Here is a 16,210-nt window from a genome sequence, read left to right as displayed (position 1 = left end):
GTGCCAACCACTCCCACCTACCAACTGCACAGCCTGGAACTCCAGTAAACGTTGGAGGGGCAGGGCAGAGAGCCAGCGACTGACAGTTACCGCTCGCTCAGTTCTTAGTTTGAGTCGGCGAGGGACATAGGATCAATTCTGCAGCCATCTAGGCGATTATGCACTGTATGTGTATTTTTTTCCAATCCCACACTTCTGCTTTAATATTAAAGCAGTTGTATACATATAAGAAAAAAAACAAACAATGTAAGGCAAAGGCATAATGAGCTAGTATGCACCGCATACTAGCTCATTATGAAATACTTACCTTAGAACGAATTCCCCATATAGCAGCCCGGTCCACGGGGGCTGACATTTTGCCCTCTGCGTTTCTTCCGGGGTTCGCATTTCCGGCACTGTGAGTGGCTGGAGCTGTGATGACGTCACTCCTGCGCATGAGTCTCCTTCCTGCCAAGGTCCGACAGCGTCTGCTGGACCTTCAGCCGGGCATTTACAGCGCATGCACCACTGACGTCAGCAGCTGCATGCAAATTTAATATCTCCTAAACCGTACAGGTTTAGGAGATATTCATTTTACCTACAGGTAAGCCTTATTTTAGACTTACCTGTAGGTAAAAATTAAAAATAAGGGTATACAACTGCTTTAAGATTTTTTGCACGATTGTGCTTTGTACTGTGCTTCTATTCTTTAATATTTCCCAGAGTCAATTTTCTATTATTTTTAAGGAGGATTCTTTTTTTTTTTCGATTGCAATAAAGGAAAAAAAATTGTACTTTTTGATTTCCATTAACAAATAACTGTTGCATTGTAAATCGGTCTAATCATATTCCAGTTTGCCTGCACATCAGTGAATGTGGAATATCAGTCTACATGGAAAGAAGATTATGTTTCTAGCCAGGGGGGACAAATCTTACTAGACTTGTGTGAGCACGCTCTTGCCTTATATTTTCAATATTCATCAGGGGAGTGCTTAGTTTATTGGACTTTTGCATTGAGCAATTTTTGGAGAATCTGAGGATTTCCACTGTACAGCTGTAACATTTTCATCATCTTTTCGGCATAGAATAGTAGTTTCAAAAAGAAGTTTTCAGCAGGTGGGCATTTCAGAATCTTCCTAATACCCTAAGGCATCAAACTCAATTTCATCACAGGGCGCATCATCAGTATGGTTGCCTTCAAAAGGGACGGTTGTCTCTGGGATGCGCTACATACAGAGTGCAGGGCTCAGGAGTGCATTATGCACAGAGTGCAGAACTCTGGATTACGCTACATACAGAGCACGGAATTACAGAGTGCAGGGTTCAGGGGTGCGCTACCTAAATTGTACATAGCAGAGCCTCCGGAGTGCTTACATACAGAGTGCAGTGTTCAGGGGTCGGGTGTGTACAGAGTGCAGGGTTTAGGGGTGCGCTATGCACAGTAACTACCCCCCCAAAGCTTCCTCTTATCTCTCTCCTACCAGGCCCAGCTATAGTACCTCTGTGTAGGTGGCTCTGCCTTACCTTTCAGGGAGATGGTGCAATCTGTCTCCGTCCTGCCCTGCGTGCAATGAACTGTTAGTTCCGAGAGCAAAGCTTTCCCTTGTAAACACAGAGGGGAGTGGAAGCGAAGGGTGAGAGTCAAAGGTGGCAGAATGAGAAGAGTTCTGCCACATTCCAGCTGCTAAACTGGTTGCGAGGGCCACATGACAAAGGCCAGATTCGGCCAATGGGCTTTATGTTTGACATATGTGCCCTAAGGGATCTGGCTGAGTTTCTCAGTAGTTTTAGAAAATATCACCTAGTTTAATAAAAGGCATATCTCTGCTTTCCCTTAGATCTTTTATGTACTTTATTTCAGACTGAAATGTGTGACTTGATCGTATTAATGTTTCTTAAACAAAAATGGGTTCTACTGTTTAGTTGGCTTTTCTCATGCAGAATTGCTTCAGGTACAATAATTATTAGAAACATTATTTAATTAGCCTAGTGCCTTTTGGAGGACCGCACAACATCTTGCTGTTATAGTTTTGCAGTTGAAATATGAATTAAATTGTGTTTTAAATAAATCTGAGCACACATTTAAAAAAGACATTAATGTAAAAATTCACAGGCATGAAAAAGACCTTCAGGTCCTCATGCTTCTGCTTAACTTACAGTTGTCATGGCTGTACTAGATTTCTGCATGCTATAACTTTTTCAAAAATGATCTTACCTATGTACATAGTTCAGTTTATGTATGGAGTCTATGGCTAGCACCATTTCCGCCAAGTAAAAGCGAGACATGTCTTCTGGTAGACGGTCCTCAAACTTGCTAAGCAGAGTCAACAGATCTCCTCCAACGTAGTAATCCATCACTAGGTACTTTAAAGAAAAAAAATGTATTACACTCAGATCAGAGCACAAATGGATATTCCGCTGTTCAGTGTAAGGATCGCATATACAGTATGAAGGAAGCAGATTTCCTATTACAATTAAAAAGGAAGCTATAGGGAATTTACAACATAAATCACATTCCAAGTTCTTTAGGCATTGTCTGCCAGAAAGCAATTTTAAATGTGAATTTCACACTTCAGTAATGGCTAGAAAGACCCTATCACCAGATCATTCATTAGAAAAAAAAATAAAATAAAAAATAAAACACTTCCCAAAAGTTGAGCAGTTGGAGTCATGAGGCCAGAGTCACCCAGTTGGTTACATTTACACAGCCATGTGACCCATCAGTAGCATTCTACGACCAACAGCTGGATGGAGTCTGGGGTAGCAGTAACTGAATACATGAAAACTTCAGGCTGGTAAGGGTGGCAGGTGGTATATAAATAAAAAAGGTGAAAAATTTCTCAGGACTGCATGCAAAGTCTTAATTTACTACAAGGTAGATCAACTGATGACAAGAAAATCCTGGAATACAGTTCAAGTAACACTACTTCTCAACACAGCACTCAAAAAGGAGAAATGTGCATTGCTGCCTTTAGGAGGCAGTGCACATGAAAGGCTCCAGTTTACTTTGCTTGTGTACTCCATCTTGTACCTCCTACAGTTGGGTGATTATTGGGATACAGTAGATGATCATTTCTGTACTCTCAGGCCCTAATTGACAGGTAAGAGGGTACATTTATCTGACAATTTAGTTTGTCTTAAGAAAAAAATAAGACATAAATAGGTGAAAGTAAGTTTATTAAGGTAAATGCATATACATGTGAACACACCACCAATACAGAGTGAACAAACCAAACAGTGATAATACACAACCAGCATATGTAGCAAAAGGGAGTACCAGAATTGTAGTCAAGCCAGGCCAGGGTCATAAACAGGAGATCAGTAGCTGGGAAGGGAAACAAACAGGACAAGAGAGGATGGATGGATCACAGGAGGGACGGGTCAGGTACAAGGCTCAGGGTCCAGGTAACAGACAGGAAACAGGATCCATAGGTTCCAGGAATCAGGCTTCAGGTTCAGGAATCAGGATCAGAGTAACAGGATGCAGGCTGCAGGTCAGGGCTCAAGGACAATACCAGGGCAAGATGATTGTGCACTTGCTGGGTATTTATACTGCAGCAGCTAATTAAGATCAGGTGACACCTGTCTGCAGAGGGGAATACCTGCTCCATACTGCCAGGATTCCTCTGCTGGTGGACGCCAGTACTGCAGCCCAAAGGTGACAGAATACCAGCAGGAAAAAGCTCTTCTGACAGCTCCAAACTGCCAGGAGACTGGTGGACCTCAGTACTGCGCGCCAAATGATCAATATTACCAGCGGAGGAGACCTTTCCTGACAAGTATAAAAAGTACAAAAGAACATACAGAATTATGCAGGAACTCAAATAGTACAACAGTAGCTCACATTCACAGAATAAAATAGGAATAATGAGCACAGTATGCAATATAACATCAAAATGTGGTACCATCGCAAAGCAGTAAAATATGCCCAATGGGAGTGGAAATGTTTGGTCGGCAGTGAGGAGGAAAGAGAAAAATAAAAAAATAGGAAAATAAAGAGGAGGGAGGGGGAGAGGAGGACATTCAGCCAGAGAACCCACAATACAGAGTTAAAATGGAAAACAGTCAAGTAGGGCATGGATTAGACAGGGACACCTTGCGCATCAACCCAACAGCTCCAGATCTTATCAAATTTTTGTGGACAGTTCCTACAAGCATAGGTGAGCTTGTACAAGGGGAGGGTGCCGTTGATGGACATTTTCCATCCACTCACCGGGGAGGGTCTGGAGACTTCTAGTGTAAGAGAATTTCTCTACGTGCATAGTATGCAGAGTGAAACACAAAAAGCCGTGCTTATTTGGCAGGCACCACCTCCTCCACAAAGCCCAGTAGCCAGATGACTTGATCTAATGGAAGAGAGAGCAGTCAAAACATTAACTGTATGCACCACTCCATTCCAGTAGCATTGTATAACCGGGCATGACCAAAAGACTTGGAAGTGCCTACCTCTGTGCCACAACGAAGGCAAATGTCTGAGGTCTCAGGGTAAATAAGAGACAAATGTTGGGGTGTATAGTAAACACGATGGAGGAATTTCAGTTGAAGAAACCAATCTCTAGAGCAAATCAAAGATTTTAAAAGTTGAAGCACCCAGTCATCATCAGTTAGGGTTGACAGCGGCTTAGAGATGTGTTCAGCAGTGGCAGCCCGTGCACTGTGGGCGCACGGGCGCCGACCCCCCCATCTATGCGCCCGGACCCTTTCAGGATGCCGGACGTATGGATTCCTATGGTGGGGGCGGGAGGGGGTGGTACTTTTTGAAGCACCTGATTAGAGTCAGAGGCTCTAATAGGCTTTAAAATAGGGTGGGCTCAGGGCGCAGAGAGTGCGCCCTGATCCCACCCAATTGTGTAACGATAGCAAATTAAATTTCGCTATTTCCACACTAACCTTCCATCCCGCGAATCAGGACGTCAGACCCGTTTCCTGATTGGCCTAAGCGCCAGGCCACCCTATTGAATTCCTGGCGCTTAGGCAGAAGAGCGGAAGAGATATGCGCTGGAGCGGAGTTAAGTGTCAGGGGGGTCTGCCAGAGCCACGAGCCCTGTGAGTGGGTGGGGTCAGTGGGCACAAGTGGCTGCATTTGACGGGCACAGTGAGGCTGCAATTGATTGGGGGAGGGGGGGGGGTTCAGTATTTTTCTGTTTGCACCCCCCCCCCCCAAAAAATTTGAGCACCAGCCGCCACTGGTCTTCAGGACGACATCTTTTCTAAGGGGTCAAACCTCAGTACAAAGTTACGAGGGAATTGTGCGTTAGTCGCATGATGTAGCTGTAAAAACATGTAATGTTTGTAATGTGATTAGGCAAGCAACACCGGTCTCTTAGCTCATTTAAAAAAAAAAAAAAAAAAAAAAAAAAAAAAAAGAAGAAGGACAGGACAGAGCCGTGTGGCATAATAGGTTTGAGTAACGCAACTCTACGTCTGGCCCAGAGGCAAGGGTGCAGAATCGTGCGAAAACAGGGAAGGATGGGATTGCCCCACAGGGGGTTATATGGAGAGTATCTATCATCCACCGCATATTAAGACCTGGCTTTCAACCAAACAATAAGCGTTTTAATCGGGACAGCAGTTTCAGGGCTAAACCGTAGTCCTCTAAAAGGGCAAACTAATAAAGGTTGCGTAGGAGCCAAGCAGTGCAGCTTCAAGCTTAACAGCAGCGTTGTCTCTAGACTGCACAAACCACCAGCAAACCATCACAAGGACGGCCGCCCAGTAGTATAGCACAAAATGTGGGCGAGCTAAACCACCATAATCAAGCAGAAGATACAAAACCGACTTGGCAATTATAGGGAGGTGTCCAGCCCACACAAGAGGTAAATTGTTTTGTCCAGTTTGATGAAAAAGAATTTGGGTAAAGGGCAGCGGGGTTTGGCGAAAAAAAAATATAAAATTAAATATATATTTATATTCAAAACACCATCGTTATAAGATTTACCCGAACCAATGGTGCTAAGGGGGGAGAGATTTCCATGTGGAATATTTGCTAGCTAAAACAAATTTACATTGGACCTCCACACCTAACAAAATGTCATCACAACCTTAAGTGGAGCAAAGGTGATTGTGGGGTTAGGTCTCGAGGTGAGAGGGAACACCAGGGACTTATCCCAATCGACCCAAAAAAGCGGCAAACGTATCAATCGCCAGGGTGGAGAGGAGGGAAGAGTCCAGATCCCCCGGTATAGCAGGGTGCCGTCCATGTACAGCGATAATCTCTTTCTTTCCAGGTACCCAGACAACTCTCGCCGAGCAGATAAGACAAGCAAAGGGTTCGAGTGCTACGACAAAGAGCCATGGAGAAAGTGGGCCAATGTAGATGTGGGGCCAAAAGGTCAGAGTTCGGCCTGCAGAAAGCTCAAGTGTCCAGGTACCGAATCAGACTTAGCGTCAGAGGTATATCTGGAGGTACAGTATATAAAGTCTAGTAGTACTGAGAGAACCGTTGGTTAATACCAAGAGGGTCTTGTGTCTTGTGTGAGCACACCATCCTGAGCCTGTATGCAACAAATAGTCAGGGGGGTCTGCCTTCTTGCCAACCATGCCAGAAGGTTCCCAGTACATTCTCCCTGTTCAAAGATGTGCTGCTTCTGGGCCAGAAGCAATTTCCTAGTACTAGCTGAACAAAAAAAAGAGGAGAACCTCTCTGGTAGCTACCTGTAAATCATGATACGTGTAAGGGGCAGGGTTAGAGGTGTACCTGTTCAAGTGCCTGCATAGATTGCTCAGCCCTATGCACCTCAGATTTACGGTGGATCTGCAAACATTTAATGAGGGTACCATATTGTCCCCTGGAAAAGGCCTTAAAGGCATCCCACACCGCTCCTGCTCCAGCAGAGCCGGAGTTAAGTAGCCAGTATTCAGCTATAGCATCTCCCATAGGCGTTTCCATCTCAGGGTCAGTAATCCAGAACCAGGACAACCTCCAAAGCCGTTCCGATGGAGCAACGGAGAGGTGGAGACAGAACATCAATGGAGCATTGTCTTAAATCCATCTCTGAAGTATGGAGAAACTCAAGACTCGAGCCAGAACCAAGGGACTAATGTACATCAAGTCAATTCAAGGCATAGTTTTATGGGTAGCAGAGTGGCACACAAAAAAAGCGCAGACATCTAGGTATTTCCAGCGCCAAACATCTTGGAGTTGATATACCTCCACCCAACTAGTCAAATCAGAATCAGTAGGTGTATCTGGATGTAGATTTTCCTTAGCAGGTATGGAGATCATGTTATTTACCTGCTAGCAAAAAGTTTGTAGGGTAGGTAGCCAGGAGAGAAACTAATTTAGTAAGTAACTGCATCAAGGTGGGAGGAGGTATATACAGACCAACAATAACCAGTTCCACATGATCAATCAAGGCGTGTACTGTAACAAACTTGCCCTCAGGGTCCAGGTTGAGATGGAGCCAAGTGAATAGAAGGGATTTGTGGATGAGAATACCGACTCCTTGAGCCTAAGAAGAATATGTAGCGTGATAATAGGAGCCCACCCAAGCCTTTTTTAAGACTCATCACTCTATGGCCTATTAAATGGGTCTCTTGGAGTATACAAATAGGATTTTTATAACAGCTTACCTGTAAAATCCTTTTCTTTGAAGTACATCACGGGACACAGAGCCATAGTAATTCCTATGTGGGTTATAGGCCACCTTCAGGTAATGGACACTGGCACACCCTAAGACAGGAAGTCCACTCCCTATATAACCCCTCCCACTACTGGGAGTATCTCAGTTTTTGTAGCAAAGCAATAAACGTGTATACCAGAAAGAGGGGAGGGACTTTTGTCCCGTGATGTACTTCAAAGAAAAGGATTTTACAGGTAAATGTATGTACTGAAGACCAAGTTGAGGCCTTGCAAATTTGAACCATGGAAGCTTGGTGATGCACTCCCACAAAGCACTAACAGTCCTAGTGGAGTGCGCTTTTGATTTGAGAGGGTGGAATCCTCCTCTTTAAACCATAAGCCTGAACAGTTACTTGCTGAATCTATTTAGAAATCGTAGATTTTGATGCTGCCTGTCCTTTTTCTAGGACCTTCAGGCAACACAACAAAACATCCGTTTTTCGAATCTGAGCAATCGCCTTCAAGTAGACCTTGAGTGCTCTCACCACATCAAGAGAATGTAGTAATTTCCCATCTGTAGAACAGGGTTCTGGGAAAAATGAAGGTAGAACAATATCCTGGTTCTGATAAAAACTAGACACTACCTTCGGTAGAAAGTTAGGATGAGGACGCAATACTACCTTGTCCTTGTGAATAATCAAATATGGCTCTTTACAAGAAAGAGCAGCCAACTCGGATACCCTTCTTGCAGAAGATATGGCTACCAGAAAATTAGTTTCCTTGTCAAAAGGACCAAGGGAATATGCTGTAGCGGCTCAAAAAGGCTGTTTCAGCAATGCCAACAGAACTAAATTCACGTCCCAAGGGTTCAGGGGTGACTTAACCGGAAGATTAAGCCGCGTTGCCCCCTGAAAAAGCTACGAACCAAAAAAAAGTGAAGCAAGTGGTTGTTGAAATACCAATAAGGCTGAAACCTGGCCTTTGATAGTACGCAAGGCCAGCTTAATTTCTAACCCCATCTACAGAAGGCAAGAATTCTACCTATGACATACTTCCTGGGATGCCAACCCCTGGATTCACACCAGGAGACATATGCTTTCCAGACTCTATAATCTATGATTCTGGAAGCCAGCTTCTCTGCATTAACCAAGGTAAATACCACTGGACCTGACAGCCCACGCTTCTTCAGAATGTGGGTCTCAATAGCCAAACCATTAAATTTAGCGTTTGTAAAGTAGAATGGAATACCGTACCTTGCGAGAGAAGGTCTGGATGTGGTGGCAAGGTCCACGAGTCCCCTACCACCATCTTTATAATCTCTGCATACCAAGATCTTCTGGGCCACAAGAATCACCAATTTCCCTTCCTGCTTGATCCTGCGAAGGAGTCGTGGAAGCAGCAGAATGGGAGGAAATGCATAAATCAGTGAGAACTGATTCCCCAGGAATACTAAGGCATCTGTCCCGCATGCTAGCGGATCCCTTGTTGACACAAAGTTATCGATTCTCTTGTTGAACCTGGACGCAGGTCTATGTCTGGGATCCCCCATCTTCGGTGCATTTCCAGGAAGATATCGGGGTGAAGGGAACATTCTCCCGGGAACAACTCCTGGCGGCTCAAGTAGTCCGCCCTCCAATTTTCTATTCCTGGAATAAAGACTGCCGATAGGCAAGGTACATTGTTTTCTGCCCAAGTTAAGATATGAATCGTCTCTCTAGGCCGCATTACTTCTCGTGCCCCCCTTGGTGATGGATATAGGCCACTGCTGTGGCCCTGTTGGATTGGATCCTGACAGGACAATTCCGTAACCTGAACATCCAGGCCCTCATGGCCAAGCGCGCTGCCCAGATCTCTAGAAAGTTGATGGGCAAGGTGATTGTTACCGTCTTCCAGGTAACTGGTAGGAAAGATTTTCCCTTCTGCAGATTCTTGGTTATCAACCACCAACTGAGGCTTTGGCGCACCCTGGAGACAGATACATTGGGAAATCTAGAGCTTGGATCTTCTTGTTCCAAGCTGATAAGATACTGTTTTGCAGCAGCCTCAAATGAAACTGAGCATAAGGAACAGCCTCGAATGAAACCATCATCTTTCCCAACAACCTCATGCAAAGTCGAATAGAAGGATTCTTCTTTGGCTTGACCAACTGAATCAGTTCCTTTATGGCCCTGATCTTTGCCTGGGGCAAGAATACCTTTTCTATCAATCAGACTCAGGTATTCTTATCTCCTTGATAGTTTTTTTTAAGGAGGATTTCTCTAGGTTGAGAATCCAACCTAGGTATTCCAGGTAGTTGACTGTGGATCATACTTTGGTCTAAGCGGGCTACCGACTGGTCTATCAAGAGCAGATCGTCTAGGTAAGCTATAATCGTTATACCTTGGGCCCTTAATCTGGCTACAGGAGGGGCAAGGACCTTTGTAAAAACTGACAAAAAAAAAAAAGAAAAAAAAAAAAAAAAAAAAGAGGGTGCACCAGCCTTGTGCATTAGCCTTTGATACATTTATTAAGAAGAAAACAATTAAAAACTACTCACAAAGGTAGAGAGAAAAATCACACTTTTAACAGTCTTTGATTTGTGACAGTCCGTGTACGGATAGCAGTCTCTGGATCCTGAAGAGAGGACGTATGTATCCCTACCGACTGACGCGTTTCGAAGGTCAACCTTCTTCCTCAGAGCTCTAAATGTATTAAAAGGATAATGCACAAGGCTGGTGAACCCTCTTTTTTCTGTTTTTTGTCTGATTGCTAGGATATCCCTATCCTGGAGGGCAGCAAGGCCGAAAAACTATCGTCTACCCTATAAATAATCGAGGTGCAGTAGCCACACCGAAAACAAAGATTTTCTACCTTTAAAAACATAGATATTTCTGGTTAATGGGAAATTTAGGTACATGGAGGTATGCACCCCTGATGTCTATTGACGCCAGAAGTTCTCCACCTTGTAGGACGGAGACCACTGATCGGATTGACTCCATGCGAAAAGATCGGATATTCAGAAACCAGTTTAGATCTTTGAGATCTAGAATGGGTCTGACATACCCATTTTGGTTTTGGTACCGTGAAAAGGTTTAAATAAAACCCCAATCCCTGCTCTTGCATGAGAACCACTAAGATTAATTTTGAGACAAAAGATGGTCCAATGTTTGAAAGAGAAACTTCTTTTCCTCTGGAATCTGGGAAAATGAGGATACGGGGACTTTTGGAACTCAAGCTTGTACCCTAGAGTTAGAGGAAGTCACCCATCTGCAGCCTACAGCACCTGGTATTCCCAGGTGGTCCCCCATCCAGGTACTGACCAGGCCCGACCCTGCTTAGCCTCCGAGATCAGACGCGATCGGTCGCTTTCAGGGTGATGTGGCCGTAGGCTCCCGACACTCAGTGTTAATTTAGTCGACTAAATGAATACTATTTTAATAGACTAAAATAAGACTAAAAATACGACTAAAACTAAAATTGGCATTTTAGTCAAAAGACAGACTAAAACTAAATCAAAATTTGACTTCAAAATTAACACTGGTCTGTAGTGCACGTTCATACCATAAATGACATATTAGATTTTTCACTCCAGCAATATATAATGAGTTTGGACATTGTAGAGAAATGTTAACTAATGCATTACAATTTAATTACACCCATTAGATTTTAGATAACTAAAATGAGTTTTAGTTGCCTAAAATGTACTGGAGATTTAGTCGACTAAATACGACAAACTAAAACAATTGCAGAAGACTAAAATGGGACTAAAACTAAAATGCAATTTTAATCCTAAGACTAAAACTAAATCGAAATTGAAATTTGCTGCCAAAATGAACACTGCCGACACGCTTCCTACCAGACCCGTGAGAACTGCAGAATTCTTCCCCCCACTTCAAGCGAGCGGGGGCACCCCCTCATAAGGAGGCTCCAGTTCCCCTCTTGAACTTGACGGCGGAGGCAGTCATGACTGCCTGGAGGCAGATGCTCCTGACACTGGTGAAGGAGCTTGTTTAAAGTGGATGTAAACCCAATGTCATCCTTTCTAAACTACTGCCATAGGAGTTATCTATAAGGATATACATGCCTCCTGCATGTATCCTTACCTGTCAAATGTCTCCCCTCTGTCTGTTATTAGACCCGAAAAACTGCATATTCTGTGGGTGGGTCTGTTGTCTGGAGCTCGGTGGGTGGACTCGTGAGGTCAGTAGACTCCCCGCCCACCTCTACATTCCTTGTCAATATGCATTTTCTCCTGTGTATTTCTAACACTGAACTTCTGCTATGATCACCAACATCCAGTGAAAAGACAGGAAAGTAACCACATGACTTCAGCATGCCAAATCATGCTGAGGTGTGGAACAGCCAATCCTTACAGAGCTGCTGAAGAAAGGAGTGGGGGAGGAATTAAAAAATAATGCCTGTGTCTTAGGCTGTCACTCACAGCAAGGGGGAGTATTTGACAAAGTTTTTTCTCACTGAACAATAAAAGAGGATTACTCAGAGATGGATTAACTCTGTGTGGCAAGACTGGGCTCAAATGATAGGAAATCTTATACTCTACAGTATGATGTAAAAAAAAAAAAAAAAAATTCAGGTTTACATCCACTTTAAATGAAATACGATTACTTCTCTTCCTAACTAGCAAAAGGGTACTTTATCCACTAGAAATTTTTTGGATGTATTTAACCAAATTATCCCCAAACAGCTGTTCACCGAAAAGGAAAACTAGCCAGGCGCTTTGCATGACGCTTCGGCTGACCAATCTTTCAACCACAAGATTCTATGCCTATGCACCAACCCAAGCATAAGGCGCAAGGCTTGAAGAATAGAATCTCTCATGGCGTCTATTGCTAAACATAATGCCGCTGGTAACTCCGCTAAATCCTGGCCTGCTGATCAGGAATAACCTTGAGCACCTGTTTAAACTGGTCTCTCAATGATTGACATACCAATTGCTGCTAGCGCACGTTGAGTCAGAAATTTTTTTTTTTTTATAACAGGAATTCCAACTTCTTATCCGTTGGATTCATAAGCATATGAGCATTGTCTACCGGACAAGTCAAACTTTCATTCACAGAGGATATAGCACGACAACTGCTGGTATCTCCCACTTCTTAGTGATTTTTTTTTCTCCATAGGATAAAGAGTTATAGGAGGAAAAAAAATGCTCATCTGGGTGTTCCCACTCAGAATACATAAGCCTTTCCAGCAATGAATGGACAGGAAAGGCATGCGCAGCTTGGGGAAGCTTTAGTGAACCCAAACAAAAAGTGGGCATATCAACCGACTCAAAGAGTAGCAAAAATGAGCCATCAATCTTTCATATTGTGAAGCTGATCCCTGTGGATTTAACCCCTCAGAGGAGGAGTCATCAGCCCCTCCACGGTCCCCTGAGGGAAATTCATCTTCTCCCGCCCCCAGATCCTCAGTTTGAGGGTCCTGGGTAATGGAAAGGGACCCGTCGCATTTTATCCAATTCTGGGATGTGGTTAAAGCCGCTAGTCAATCCTATAATGGCTTGAGGAAAAAACCCTCTCCAGTAATATAGACAGGGGCTGCAATATTGAAAACAAATTGCAATATTTGATAGCCCTGGTGGCTCACTGACCGGCCACCCCCTCTCAGGGGAGGATGCCATTGTAGAGATGAGTATAGGCTGTTTAGAGCTTGAAGGAGTCCCTTTTGAGCCCTTTTTTGGGGTGTTTCTACCTCCCCTTCTGACCATAGCCCGATGCACAAAAGCAGAGGTACTACCAGAAGAAATCGCATTCACTGCTTGAGCAAATAGTCCAGCAACTGTCGCTGCCATTAACGCTCAGCCTAATGCTTCAGTAAATGTGCCAAAGGAATGCCTGTGTCACCACTTACATGCCCCTTTTTAGCTTTTGTGTCTCTCCGACAGCTGCAGTTAGCAAAAAATGGAGCCTTTTAAAAGTACCCCTGTGCTGGACGTTGCAGCACACCAACGTCGCGCTAAGCCCCGCCCACTGTGTGGGGGGCGGGCGAAGAGGAGGAGGGCCGTACAGAGGCAGTGGAGAACTGAGCGTCATCCGCCGATCGTTCTGGCTTCTCCCTCTACTCAAAGAGAGGGGGAGAGCTTTTGTCCAGGTGGGGGGTGTTTTTAGAGAAAAATCCCCCCCCCCCCCATCTTACCAGAGTCATGTGACTGCTAGCTGGAGGAAGCTGTAGTTTCTGCTGACACAGCATGATCTGAGAAAGCATGATAAAGGTACATGCTCTATACAGCCCCCAGTGGTGACTTTTAGGCATGACAACATTTACTTTCAGAAGGAGACAATAAGAAACTTTAAAAATTCCTTAGAAATCTCCACTTACCTTTCCCGCCGCAGGGATTTCTGTGGTAAAACTGACCCAATCTTCACCCCTCATGGTGGGCTCAGTTTAAAAAACCTTCAGGAACTGGGGCCCCTTTTTATCGGGGGATCCGCACTCCTGGACCCGTAATAGCACCTTGCCAGAAAAAAAAAACCTTATGGCTGTAAAAACCAAAAGCACTGGATCCCGGGGTCCAGCTCTCTAGAAAGAGAAGAGCTATGGGCTAAACCTTGTTTCTTCCGCCACAAGGCCCGGGTACCATTCAATTCGGCCTAAAAAGACACTTTCAATGGATCCGGTTGTATTGCCTGCCCCAGCAAGGATTGCTCCAGTGGAGCTCAGCACAGCACATCTTTACTCGTGACCAACACCTTCGACACTGCCGAAAAAAACTGAGGTCCTCCCAGTAGTGGGAGGGGTTATATAGGGAGTGGACTTCCTGTCTTAGGGTGTGCCAGTGTCCATCACCTGAAGGTGGCCTATAACCCACATAGTAATTACTATGGCTCGGTGTCCCGTGATGTACAAGAAATGAGGATTGTAGAAATTGAAACACTAAGGAACGTTTAATGGGGGAGTTAATGCACCGCACGTTCCAGTAGATGCATTTAAGGGGGGTTTGCCATAGCTGTAGAAAAAAGTAAAAAACCCTCTCAAGCTGAGCCAAGTACGCAAAGCAAATAAAGCGTAAAGTGCATTCCATAGAGCAGAATACGGTACAAATATTTATATAAATTTTTTTTTTTTTTTTTTTTAAATATGAAGAAGTAGAGGTACCGTAAAACAAAAAAGATCCACCCCCAAAACTGGAACAGGTTTTATTCCCCAAACCAAACAAGGTGAAACACCATGGGGGTAAATGTTCAAGATATGCAAGGTTTCAAAGGTGCAAGTGCGCATTGAAAAGCCTTGCAAAGAGATGCCACCTAGTAACGAAGCCGTGCAGGTGTCTCAATCAGCGCGGAGGACACAAAAGCTTAGTAAAGAACTCCGTTATCTGTAGAAGGGAATTTGCAGAGTAACATCGAGAATCAGAAGGCTCATGTGGTGAGCAAGCACACAAGGGCAAGAACATGTTCAGGTCAATGAAGGAATGGAACAGGAGAAAAGTTGCATATGACCTGTGAAACGTGGACGCATCTCAGTGTGCTGAGTGCAAAGATCAGGATCCTCCGCCAAAAGAAAAAAAAAAAAAAAAAAAAACTTATAACACAACATGGAAACAAATTAACCATCCAATGGGGAAGAGACATGAGGAGATATCAAACAGCTGGTATAGTCTCCGCCCAGGAAGCATCTTCAGGTGAGGCGAAAAATCTTATGGATCCGCCATCCGGAACGCAAAGTTTCTCTGGGAACAGCATACTATAAGTCACACCTTTAGTGCGGAGTGGGCTTTAAACAGCATCAAAAGGATCTGCAGAGGGAATAGTCAGGGAACATCAGTTTCATGTTTTCATACCAGACTCCCCCGGAGATCTGGCCGCTTAAGTGCCAAGTCGCAGTCACAATAGTTGAGGAGCTTAAATCTAAAGGTGCTCGGTGGGGCGCCTGGAGGGTCTCATACCACCGGCATGTAATGGGCCCCCTCCAGCACTAGAGGACGCAGTGTACGAAGCAGGTTTTAGGAAATCTAGGGGGGTCCACAACTTCTGGCCCCTCTCGAACGGCAATGCAAATGGTTAATTTTGCCGATTTCTGTTTTTGGCATCTTCAACTCTGGTCTCCAAGGCTTTGACTTTGAGCTTCAAGGTATGCAGGGTGCCATTGTGGTCTCTAGTGGCGTTAACATCTCCACCCGCTGCTCAGCCATGGCCATCCAGTCCCGGAAGCCATCCAGATCACAGTAGAGAAGACCAATATCTGTCTGCAGCTGCTCAATTTTGTTTGTGAGCACTGTTTGGCAGTTATTAATTGCAGTCATGACAGCTGTGAGGCCCGCTGGAGAGGCAGCAGTCACAGGATCCAGCACAGGCTGTGTCACCATGTGGCTGGAGGGAGAGCAGCGTGCTCACACTCATGAGGTTGTAGAGATTTCGGTTTCCCTGCTTTCTTTCCGGGAGGTCCTAGCTTGCCTCTGGGCATACCAGAGACAGCAGGGGAGAAAGGAGTCGGATGGTGGTTCATGGACGTCATCTGGGAACAAGCCGGATCAGATAGAGCTCCTTTCTACAGCTCTGGTCTGGTCACCATCTTAAACATGATCCTGTCTTTATAACCTTTAAATGATTCATATGAATGTTCTTAACCATCACAGCATAATGTTTACCTATAGCCTAGTCTAAAAAATAGTTTTTTCTTTTCCTACCCTCAGTAAAATGGCGAGAACATCTAGAGTTTGGAAACATTTCAACA

The 16,210-nt window shown here is 44.5% G+C and overlaps 1 protein-coding gene and 1 non-coding gene across 3 annotated transcripts in view; both read right to left on the bottom strand.

Moving 5' to 3' along the window:
- Nucleotides 1-16,210, bottom strand: part of CDC42BPG (CDC42 binding protein kinase gamma) — a 268,963-nt gene that overhangs the window by 145,636 nt on the left and 107,117 nt on the right. For both annotated transcript variants that reach the window (XM_073604887.1, XM_073604888.1), the window contains exon 5: nucleotides 2,195-2,343. In XM_073604887.1, coding sequence (XP_073460988.1) covers nucleotides 2,195-2,343 — 149 coding nt within the window. The remainder of the gene's footprint in view (nucleotides 1-2,194; nucleotides 2,344-16,210) is intronic.
- Nucleotides 10,791-10,909, bottom strand: LOC141113119 (5S ribosomal RNA). The gene has a single exon (XR_012236742.1). It is a non-coding gene; the product is annotated as a 5S ribosomal RNA (ribosomal RNA).

Source organism: Aquarana catesbeiana, linkage group LG11 (genome assembly GCF_042186555.1).
Source record: "Aquarana catesbeiana isolate 2022-GZ linkage group LG11, ASM4218655v1, whole genome shotgun sequence".
NCBI lineage: Eukaryota > Metazoa > Chordata > Amphibia > Anura > Ranidae > Aquarana > Aquarana catesbeiana.
The sequence above is the reverse complement of the archived record's forward strand: the minus strand, read 5'-3'. Positions and strand labels throughout refer to the sequence as shown.